A 12527-nucleotide genomic window follows, 5' to 3' on the forward strand; every position below is an offset into this window, starting at 1 on the left:
TTGTATAACTTTTTTTTATAAATAGCTCTCAATATAATTATGAGAAAATCTATCCCTCAATTCCAAATTATGCCTGAAAGTTTTACAGGACAACATACAATAGATACGTTCTTACACAGATACCACTGCAGGTAGTATATGTTTCAATTCGTTCATTGTATACTATTACTATAGTCTGACAATATCAGAGGAATCCCCATAATATACAGGGTATGTTCTCTCCTGTTGAAATGTTCAGTGAGGTTCTATATACTCATTTCTGTTCAGGAAACCCATTCAAGGAAAGTATTGTCTTCACTTCTAAATACCCTCTCTGAGAAAACTATACCTAAAGCATGCCCTATTCTGTTATTTGATTTATCACATTAGTGAGGTTAATTAGTGACGTCCTTTCACTTTTTATTTCCAGATCAACAGCGCCCTCAAAGGGATTTCCAGTGTAGTGCAGGCGTCGCCATAGTGACAGTGCGCTGTCCCGAGACCGAGGACGAGACAGGCAATGACAGGAGCGGGAGGCAACATCGACAGATACGATAGATACTATACTTTATATATATACTATGTACTTTCGGTTTATTTTGCTCGAAAGCAGACAGCTGGCTGGTTGCCCACAGACTGACTGTTATCGGATTATCGGATGTGAGGAGCTGGTGAGTGGCCGATTTATCCTGGAGGCCGAAGATTTGTGCTGTTAAACGGGGAGGAGTCTGTCATTTCACCGCTCGCGCTGACTGGAGCCAGGCCATGAGCGATGATGGCGTTTTATCAAAACCCTTCCAGAAGTCGTGCAGTGAACGCACTCACACAGAGGTGAGTATATTCCTGTCTTCTCACACAAACGTTTCGGCTGCTTTAGATTAGATTCACTGCTCTGAGGTCCTCTCTAGTTCCGCTTGATAAACACCATTAGCTAATGTGTACTTTAGCTACATTCTTATTCCATTTCACAAACCATATAGTGCATGATTAAACGGAAATGAAAAGAGGCAACCCCACAGACTCTCCTCTTTGGATGGAGCTGCCTGCCTGGTACCAATGAAGGCCTTGTCGTGTTACTGCTGATGTAATGTGGTGGATGCTGCATCCTTTTTTTCCCTTTTGTTTTTTTTGTTTTTTCTCAGAATGAACGTGGACGCTCACAGGGGGTCCGGAGGAGACTAGTCACAGATGATGCTGCGCGAGGTGGAATGGACGTTCAACTTGTGCCGCTAGAGATGTACGATTCTGCAAGAGCAAAAATAGCTGCAAATCTGAGCTGGTTGTTTTCCAAAGCCTTTGGCACAGGTAGCCTCAGACTTACTGTATGTTGTTTACTATGAAGACCAGGACGACTACATCTACTACTATCACCACCACTACTACTGTGCTATTTGTACTTCTACTTCTACCACCACTACCACCACTACTACTACTACTACTACTAACCAGTAGTTATAATTATTATTTGTATATCAGGATCAGGTATTACACATAGGCCATCTATAAGTACTATAAGTTGCACACATGATAACTGCTGTATCAATGGCTTATAACCCAGATAAACGAGCCAGTGGTTCAGTGTGTGTGAAGAGCTTGTCACATTAGGCTCAGTGGTTTTACTCGCAGGTCACTAAGCTTGACAGCACTGATGATGGGTTGTCGGGGAAATAAAGTAAAGTTATTGCTCGACATTGGCTTGTTGCCTAGAAATTATAAGATTGAATGTAGGTGAACAAATAACATCTTGAACTGAATAAATAAATTGCAAAGAATGTTGTTTACTGATCAGAGATGTCTGAGTCTAGTCCTGAACTTGTGACCCGTTTTCCAAGTCATTCACGGGACTCGGGACTGGACTCATCTGGAACATCAAACTGAGAACCTGGGACTTAACTCTGACTTGTGAGGTTCTAATGATGCCTCGTGACTCGACTTGTGGTCCGAAGAACTCAAACTAAGACTTGGACTTGACTAATGTAGCTCTCAAGCTTTGATAAATTATGGTTTTAAGTTCTATGCTTGTTATGTTGAAGGTACGCTGCTGTAAGAGAACTCTTCTTAAAATGGCTGGACTTGTGACTTGGACCCGGACTTGCAAATTTAACACTTGGACTCGAACAATAAGGACTTCAATACAACTCTGTTGCTGATAAATGTATTGTAATTATTTATTCGCTTCTTTTACATACAGGCAAAGCTCACGCAGCACTGCTGTGAGGACAGTGTTTGTCAGTGCAGCACTAAGCCTCATAGTAAAGTGTTTAATGGGATTGGGCCTAATGGTTTCTTCTTTGCGTTTGTTTGAAAGGATAACATAAACAAGTATCAAATGTATATGTATGTATATATATATATATATATATATATATATATATATATATATATATATATATATAAATTATTACAAATTATTTATTTAAAAAAAAAAAAACACTTGCATTGTGCATATTTTCAGGGTGTTGTTTTCACTCTTCTCAATTTGAATACCTAGTTCTTGCAACATTTTTTTTTTTCCTTATAAACAATTACTCAATAAATCTGCTCCTCCTCAAACCAGGCTCAGCAGGATGTTGTGGCAGGACACAGGTGGAACCTGATTTGTATTAATATTCCAGTTTGAAATAAGCTCTTTGTCCAAAGATCTGGTAAGCTGTCAATCATTTTAACAATAGAGGGTGATCTTTGGTGCGATTAGGAAAAGTTGTTAAGGCGACCATGGGTGTCTCTGAAAAAAAAAAAGAAATCTTAAAATAGACTCAATTTAGAAGTGCTTTAGAAGTGTGATTTGTGTATAAATAGATCCTCCACCTGTGTCCAATGTCGATGGGGCCACACCGAGCTTAAGGCTTAAAGCTTCTTGCTCTGTGGGGAGACAACCTCTGGTTCTGTTTACCTTGGACTGTGTCTCGATCCTGCACAGGATTCTGGCCCACTCTAGTACTTTTCTGTCCTGTCAAAAGTAAGCTGCTTATGTTATGTAACTGGGGTGCTGGTTGACACTTTTGTATGTGTGTCTTGAAAACGTACTTTACTGTCTGTGTCTGTTTTTGCAGATGATGTCCCATCAGATCTCCAAGACCCATTTTACACTGACCAGTATGAACAGGAGCATATTAAGCCCTCCATCATCCATCTATTGCTGTCATCTAAGCTTTACTGCATAGTGTGTAGTCGCCTTCTTCAGCCTGACCATGCAAACCTCCTCCAAAACCACACGTCTGTCCTCCAGGCCCTGTCCAGAAAGGGCATCTATGTCCTGGATGACAACAATACATTCATCTCGGAACTGGACCTTACTTCAGCTCCAATCAAAATGGTGCGTAGACAAATCATGGCAAACTGTGTTTTCCTTAACAGCCATTCATGTACCACTTTAGAAAATATTATCAAGTCAAAGTAAGTCCAACAGGTTTACTACTTTAAGAATAGAGACTGAGAACAAACCTTATAAATCGCCACAAAATCCACCTTTTCAGGGGAAACTAGAGAACATTGTCTGCAGACTAACATTAGCTAAAGATAATATACAGTAACATGTTGTAAAAAGAGCCTTGGAACAGCTCCATTAGCTGCTGGGTTACTGCTAGTAAATACAGTGTCTCACAAAATATACATTATACTTATACATTACCCCTGACTTTTTAATTACGCCTGTGATACTTTAACGTGATTACATTATTCTTGTTTTTAAGGGCTGCCACATTCACCTCATCGATGTGCTGATGATGGCTCACACACAGGAGATGGTAAGCATTGAAAAGGTGATGTCTGCAGTTACCTGTTTTTCGGAGACAGAGGTGCCTGTGGACCTGGAAACCGCTCTGGTGCTTTGGTTAAATGAGGTAAATGTCTTATTACTGATCATTTATTGTTGGTTTGTTTTGTTTACAGTTTTTCATTTAACCAGTGTTTGAGACTGAGACTATGGTATACATTTTGGAAGTAAAAATTATTCATCAATGCATCTTTTATTATCAGTATACGCAGTTAATTGGACACGGTAGCATCCGTTTCTCACATAGATTATTATCAAATCAAATCAAATCAAATCAATTTTATTTGTATAGCGCTTTTCATACATGTCATGTAACACAAAGTGCTTTACAGATTTAAAAACATTCTCTCACACCCACCTCCTTCCAAAAATACAGACACATTGTCGCATTCACACTCCCCCCACCCACCTCCCCAGAGACACACCACACAAGCACACAATACACACTCAAGGTAAAACAGTGGAGACGATGGACAAAAGGCTAAGATAAGGCTGGGTGCAGATAAACCAGGTAGGGAAACACCATCCAAGGAGCCGTCTGCATCGGGAGCGGCACCTCGGCTGCAGCCACAGGGACCAACACAGGGTGACCGGACAACACCACACCTCCATCCAGACACCCACAAGACAGCACCCCAGCAGCCACAGCCAATCACCGCTCCCGAGGCAGAGGGCTCCTCCAGAGGAAACTGGGAGAGCATAAAAATTGTTAAAATAAATAAAAGTACGTAAGTAAAATTGAATAATAGGATAAAATAAAAAAAATAAAAAAAAAAGACCGAGAGGTAAAATACATAAATACAAAATAAATATTAATAACTATTAAATGTCAATTTAATTAATTGTAAGGTGCTGATAAATAATAATAAATAGGCCTAGCAAAAATAAATATCAGTTAAAAGCTAAGCTAAAAAGGTGGGTCTTGAGCCTGCTCTTAAAAACTTGAACGTTCTCTACAGCCCTGAGCTCCTCCTATTATGGTATCCTGACATCATCAAATCCAAGAACAGGAATGGAAACCTTTGATAGTGCTCCTTGTATCTCTCTGTTTGTGTTTTGTTCCTTTCCTGGTAGTTAAGTCACAAACAGTTTGTTTCTCCACTGTAAAAGTTCTCCGTATTTATCATGTTCAACATAACTTTTCCCCAATTTTTTGTTCTTGTGCCGCATGTATTTGATTATTTTGATTGTGAAATGTATTCATCTTATAGTCAGCATTAAAACACATCTTCGATTCTATTTTATTCTATCAATAAAATCTTTTTTGTTTTTCTGTTTAGATACATTATCGCAAAGATCAACTTCCTGGACGATCTCATCAACCCTTCATGTTTTTGGATAACTTGTCCGATTTCGTTTGTACTGGCTCTGCTTTGCTGGCTGCTGTCCATTTCTATTGCCCTGAGCTGATAAGACTGAAAGGTGAGTCAGAGGCAACGTGGAGGGATGTGTGTGGGACTCCCTGAAGTGACAGCCAAGTTGGGTGTAAATTGCAAAATAGCAGGAAGTACTTAAAAGGCTGTTATTTAGATGAAGAGCACTTATACAAACTTATACAAACTTTTGGACAGCGAGAGTCATATTGCTGTTTCTACAGACTGTTGTTTTTGGGTATAAATTATTTGAATTATTTATCTTTAGATACAAGGCAGAGAAGTTTTCAGCTGTAATGTGGAGACCACAATATGAAAAGACATGAATTACACATACTTCTTTGTGAATAATTACCAACAAACAATTCCTGATATTTTTGACTGACTTGAATTTCTGTCTCTTTTAGATCTATGTCTCAAAGAGACTCCCTCCATAACTGAAAGTCTGTACAACATTGAGCTCTTGAAGAAGTTCTCAGATGAATTTCTGAATAAATGTTTCCACCTCAAGCCAGAAGACATGTTGTATTCCCCTTCAGTGTTGAAGGTGAAAAGGACATCACACCTCTTGTAATACACTTACCATTGAACATTCCTGTCATCTTAAATGTCTCTCACTGTTCACAGAGTAACATGATGCAGTATGTTGCTGAATTGTTTTGGACTTTTGAAATTGTGAAGCCTGATTTTATGCAGCCCAGAGATATTTCAGAGTTCAACGATGGTATCTTTTCAAATTACAATATTTAGCAGAATATATTTTTCTGTATTCTGTTAAAAATATAATATTTTTTGTATGTAGCAAGAACAAGGCCAAATCCACCAAAGCACAGGGTTTGGACTCTCAACTCTAAAAATACCATTGCAGCAAGTCCTGAAATCTGGTATGTTTGGTTTTCTGTCTTCAAAAAATCCACTCTTATTACTATGGTGACATGCATGAAAGAAGAAATTGATTTAATTTCATAATACGCAAAAACAAAATATTGCACTGCTGTTTTCTCAGTTTCAAAACAAGCACAAATTCATCTGTTCTTCCACGGTGCCAGAAAGACCATGGAGAGATTAAGGATCACACCATAGGTAGTAAAATTACCTGCCTTTCATTTTTATTTGCTGTTAGAATAAAAGCAATTCTATCAACATTTGTGACTTGGTGTGTTTTCATGTGTTTGTATTCAGGACAGAAAAATTGGTCCTACTCGATAACACATCCCTCAGGACAGCAATCTACAACATGGTCAATGACCGGGCAGAGGTAATGCGTTTTATCAGTGTTTTTAGGTGTAGGTAAAATGTTCTACTCTGGTTTTGTGAAATTGTCCATTTCTTGTTCTTGATACAGGTCATTATCTCAGACAGCGCTGAATCCTCTCTCCTCTCCCACGAAGGAGGATGCCAGGAGTTTCCACCTCAGTAAACACAGCTTAGCCTCCAACTTCATGGGCGCAAACCCAAAACACATGCTCAGTGCTGGACACCCACACAGGCTGAGCGGCCAAAGCCTGCTCAATCACATTAGATTTGAAGATGAGGAGGAAGAAATAGAGGAGGAGGAGTTGGTGGCCATAATTGATCCTTCCACACTGCCTCGCCGTCACCATCAGAGTAAACCAGAACAGAAGGACTTCAACTGTTCAACAAGTGCTCCCAGATCCATAAACACACGGGGGCTGGATGCATGCCTTTTTTCAACCTCGAAAGACAAGTATTATCTGGAGCCTTTAATGCCTGCATTTCGAAAACCAGCCAAAGAGAAGAGCGTCAACGTGAAGAAAGAAGAGGAGCGCGGTGAGTCAGACTCAAAAGAAGCTTTGAGAAAAACAAACAGTGGCTCAGGTGCTCTTCACAGAACTGCACTGCAGTTTGACTCCAAATACATGTCTAATGCCAGTCTTACTGTCTTAAGAGCAGCCACACAGGACTCTTCAGAAGTATGTCACAGAGACAGGTCAAAACCATCCCATGGATTTTATCTTCACTTGCTCGAAGGACCAACGGGTGAAAGTTCTTTGTCTTCTTTGGAAGCTAGTAATGACTCAGACTCTGACATAGAAAACTTTACTGAAGACAATGAGAATGAGCTGCAGCTGATGGGAAACATAGTAAGCCCCCAAGAAAAGTATTACAGAAAGAAGCAAAGTCACTTTGGAGAAGGAGAATCAGCCAAGCTGGGAGAAGACCTAAACGTGAATGAATGGGATGATAAAGAGGATCATAGTGGATGTTCCAGCCCATGTCTCAGCACTGTGTCCGGGTCTAGCAGTTGCAACACTCCCTGTGGAATTGGTGTCAAAATGACAAGCTTTGCAGAAAGGAGACGACTTAAACTTGGACGTGATGGACTTTCCAGTGCTAGCACCACCCCAACTGCCACACCAGATCGCTCAGAAGCTGTTCTCTGTCCACCCTTGCAAATGAAAAACAGTAACTCACTTGATAAAGAGCTTTGTGCAGTGTCCAAAAACAATGTTACAGTGCCGTCAGAATTCCTGGAGCTTCACATGGAGCTAGAGGAAAGAAGACATACCATTGAGAGTCAAAAAAAGAAGATGGAAACGTTGTCAGCACAACAACGACAGACAATAGGAAAAGCAGCGTTTTTAAACATTATCAAGAAGGAACCAGGAAGGAGTGGCACACTACCAGTGCCACTAAAGCAGGAATCATCTGTGCTAAGAGCTGCTGATGAAAGTAAAGGCAAAATAGAGAATTGTAAAGATGATTCTTGTCTTGAGGCTTTAAAAAAGGAGAAAGTACAAAATGATGAGGCTGGGCTGATCAGAGACAATAACTTGTCCCAGGACTCAGGACAGAATCTGAATATGTGTTCTAGCTCAATAGAAGTACTTAATAAAGCTATTGCTACAATACAGCTGCAGCTAATGCAACTGACCCAACAACAAGATATACTAATTAAACACAGTTCCGGATTTCCTTCCAAACTTGAATTAGAAGCAGAGAGAACTCCAGCAAACCCCTCTACAGGATCCACAGCTAGTGTTCACTTTGTAAAAATTGATGACAGCAGCACATTCTCTTGTCCACCCAAACTTAGCTCCAGTTATAAAGCCTCCAGTAGAAAACAGAAGGTTTTTCAAGTTAGAGATAATAAAGAAAATGGACAAGTACAAAAAGAGGTTGTTGAGAGGTGTAAAAGAGTACAAGCCAAAGGGGGAAACTGCACCTTTGAAGATTGTTATATAATTAACCAACAATGTGCTCAAGACAAAACAGGACATTCACCACTCTCAACAGAGACCTCAGTCAGCCCGAGCTGCACTGCAGTCAAAGAAGATCAAAACGGCAAATTACAAACTCAAACTGTTGATTCAGAAACAGAGGCTTCTGATATTCCAGACAAAAGTATCAGGATGAAGGGACAGCTTATTGAAGTTGCCCTCTCAGAAACGAGGAAGCCAATAGAGCAGAGTTACACAGACGCTGAAAATGAACAGAAAAACGTGCTGGGATTCTTTATTAAGGTTAGTTTTAAATCACAATATCTATCTATCTATCTATCTATCTATCTATCTATCTATCTATCTATCTATCTATCTATCTATCTATCTATCTATCTATCTATCTATCTATCTATCTATCTATCTATCTATCTATCTATCTATCTATCTATCTATCTATCCATCCATCCATCCATCCATCCATCCATCCATCCATCCATCCATCCATCCATCCATCCATCCATCCATCCATCCATCCATCCATCCATCCATCCATCCATCCATCCATCCATCCATCCATCCATCCATCCATCCATCCATCCATCCATCCATCCATCCATCCATCCATCCATCCATCCATCCATCCATCCATCCATCCATCCATCCATCCATCCATCCATCCATCCATCCATCCATCTTATTTAGACCCGACCATTGGTCTTCATGTGTAAATGAAGCCTTTTACACTGACCAGTCACTGATGTTATCTAGGATGAAGACAGACCAGATGAAATGGCAAAACGTCGAGCTGCCTTTCTTATTAAACAGCAGCGTAAAGCTGAAGATGCGAAACTTCGCAAACAACAGCAAGAAGCTGAGAGTGAACAAAAGCGAGATGAAACCAGGTGAAAATGTTTCCTCTTCATCCATTCCAGCAAAATGTGTGTTCTCTAACTTTGTTTGTTCCTCAGGCGTAAAGCAGAAGAGGATCGTATCCGTAAAGAAGAAGAAAAGGCGAGGCGGGAGTTTATTAAGCAAGAATACCTGAGGAAAAAACAGGAAGCGCTCATAGAGGAACAGGGCCTGTTCAAGTCTTTGCCCAGGGCAAGGTCCCGTAAGACCAGACCAAAGTCTCTTCACAGAGAAGGGCCACCCAGTCTCTTCAGAGGAATCCCCAGCTGTATGTCCTAGGATTATTTTGTGCTCATACGTATTTCCTTTGATGATATTTTGTTGGTCAATGTAAAGGACTTTGTGCATTTTTTCCCATCATCCAGCTGACCCGAGTAATAGTCATCGTGGATCCACACTCTCATTGGCCACAGAGGTTGAAAGTATAATCTCGGTCGAGTCTCAGGGGTGAGAAAATATCAACACATTAGAGCTATTCGTGAACATGTAAAAAAAAATAAACATCTTTGTTTTCTTCAGTGCGGAGTCTGTGTGCTCACTAGACTTCCCTGTTCTGAGTCGAACATCAAGCAGAAACATGGAAAGAGATTGGGAAAATGGATCCATAGCTTCCTCCATCACTTCAACAGAGTACAATGGTAAATAATTACATTCATTCAATGTTTGTTTAACTGGCAAGAGCAGATCAGAGATAAAGTGACTACAATGATAAAAAGCTTTGAAGAACCTTTCTTATGGCACTTGCTCTTGATGACATACAAGGAAAGGTATGAATGTCCAGAGTGATCAATTTCAAAGTTGTGTATGGCACCTTGGTCAAATATGTAAGGGATAATGCACTCCGAGGTGTCCATTATCAGAAGTAACTGGACGACGCGGATTATTTCTGATAATGGACACCTCGGAGTGCATTATCCCGCTTATACAATGGTCCCGCCAACTGAAACTGTTCATTGGGGCCAGTTTGCTTATTTTTTTTGTTGAGTTCTGTTGAGTTTTTCACTTTTTAATCAGTTTTACCTGAAAGTAGTTCCAGCTCAATTGTTTATCGTTACTATGGAAACAGCTGCAGTGGAGTGATACAGAATGTGATTTAACTGTTATTTAAATGATGCCAGGCTAGGTGTACATTATCACTTTTTCATGGACACCTTCCAGCCAATCAGAATCAAGTATTCAGTGTTGGGAACAGTGGCCTGACGACTAATGAGCTTTACAGTTAGTTATTTTTTTATTGTGTTAGTTATGTATGAATATGTGTGTGTTGCCTCAGCAGGTACCAGAAAGTGGTCATGTAACAGATTATGAGTTAAAGTGATGGATTTGAAGAGCTTCAAAGTAATGTGTTGAAAGTATTGTTTATGTTCTCTTTCTTTTTCCAACAGGCCCCAAATTATTCAAAGAGCCAAGCTCTAAATCAAACAAGCCAATTATCACAAATGCTATTATTCACTGCTGCCTCGCCGGCAAGGTCAATGAGACCCAGAAGAATGTCATTTTAGAGGTGAGTGTAACGTGTGTGTAAAACGTAAAGGCTCTATACCTGATTTTTTTTAGTAGTGGGACAAAATTGGTTTTGTACCCCTTTCGTATATTGAAAACTCATTTGTGGGGAAAAACACTGTGCATCTAATGATAAGGCATTTGTATTGATTTCATGAACTTTCAGGTGAGTTTTCTAGCATTTCTGTGACACTGACGTGACTATAAACACGTCCTTTTGAAGAATTGGGAGGCTACAAATATGTCTGGAAAGTAATGAATGAGTCTGCAACACAGCTAACATTTTAATTTAGTGGCTGCTCTTTCATTGTTTGTCATAAAAATACAAATAAACCAGGGACAGGGCCTTTAATGTGTATCATAAAGGTGGTCTTTTGGCATTTTACTGACTGTCACTTCTCTCCTGTCAATCACAACTCATTCTGTAGGAGCTGGACAAGTGTGAATCCAGCCACTTATTCATTCTGTTTCGAGATGGCGGGTGCCAGTTTCGTGCCATTTATTCATACTCCCCAGACACTGAAGAAATCACCAAAGTCACGGGTACGGGGCCACGTAAAATCAGCCCGAAAATGATCGATAAACTCTACAAGTACAGCTCCGATAGAAAACAGTTCAGTATCATCCACGCCAAGTCTGTGTCCGTCAGTATAGACGCACTGACCATCCACAACCACTTCTGGCATGTCCAACGACCAGGGAGCGCACGCAGGAAGTGAAGAGCGCAAGAGGAGGTTTTTTTGTTAACTCGCTGCAATTGGGCTGGACCCAATCATCAATTATTACGTTCAAATGATTAGGTTTCTGTTGCAAGTTGAACAAAGATGGAGCCTCTTGAGTGTTAAAACATCTGTGATTTCTCTGTTCTTTTTAAATGATGTTTTGTGTTGGGATATTATTGTGGCTTAAGCAGTGGGTTTGTGCTTCATACTCCCATACATTATGTGGTATTACAGCAAAGGGAGATGCATCGACTGATTGTTGGGCTAAAAGAAACTCTCTTCAAGCTGCTCAGACCAAACAAATGCACTATACTTGATATTTTGCTGAAATATGTCGAGTTTTGTAGCACTTTTTAATGTAATGCACACATTTTTTTTTAAATATGGAAGAACATCATTTTGACATTTAGTTTTTATGTAAAACAAAGCATTATTTTGTGTTTTTGTTGATTGTCAACTTGTTTATTTATTAAAATGAAAGCGGTACATTTACACATTTATTTCACCATTGGGAATTATTTTAAGGACAACACATCTGTCCCAAAGATATACAAGTTTATTTCAGATATTGTTATTGCTATAAAGACATACCTTACATCTAGCATTATACTGTATACATTTAAACACACAATGCATATCATTTAGATACTCTTAAAATATTCTACTCTTATGCCCAATCTGATGGCATTCTAATACTGATTTACTGATGTGAAAATGCGGCAATTTGGACTAACTCAAAGTCAATTCAAAAATATGTGCAAAAAGGCCATAGTTTATTCCACTAAGATGAAGCCAGTTAAGAAATATCAATAAAATAAGAAGTGGTGACAATATTCACACACACTATTGCTAACAGGTCATCGCCATAACATCAATGTTACCAGTTGAGTTGTCCGGTCCTTAAATAAACAAAGAAAGAAAGTGAAATGAAAAAGTCAGAGTAAAAAAATAAATACAAAATCCATTGTACCTAATCTTTAACATGACAAAAACTGACAAAAGGTCAAAACAAATCCAGGCCACGCTCACATTTTGTATGGGAATCTGTCTTCAGATGTTTTTGCTCAGAGCTTATTGGAAT

General features: G+C 39.5%; 1 protein-coding gene across 1 annotated transcript; it reads left to right on the plus strand.

Moving 5' to 3' along the window:
* Window positions 1-754: 754 nt before the first annotated feature.
* Window positions 755-12258, plus strand: camsap1a (calmodulin regulated spectrin-associated protein 1a; the record flags this gene model as incomplete). Its single annotated transcript, XM_079552278.1, has 17 exons — window positions 755-810; window positions 1103-1284; window positions 3033-3295; window positions 3672-3821; window positions 5035-5176; window positions 5535-5674; window positions 5755-5851; window positions 5930-6011; window positions 6134-6210; window positions 6310-6385; window positions 6473-8612; window positions 9081-9214; window positions 9281-9489; window positions 9587-9668; window positions 9741-9859; window positions 10607-10725; window positions 11153-12258. The coding sequence occupies 17 exons, from the start codon at window positions 755-757 to the stop codon at window positions 11441-11443; spliced, it is 4359 nt and encodes a 1452-aa protein (XP_079408404.1). The 3' UTR covers window positions 11444-12258.
* Between the last annotated feature and the right edge of the window lie 269 nt (window positions 12259-12527).

The sequence above is a fragment of the Gobius niger genome (assembly GCF_951799975.1).
Source record: "Gobius niger genome assembly, chromosome: 2".
Lineage (NCBI taxonomy): Eukaryota > Metazoa > Chordata > Actinopteri > Gobiiformes > Gobiidae > Gobius > Gobius niger.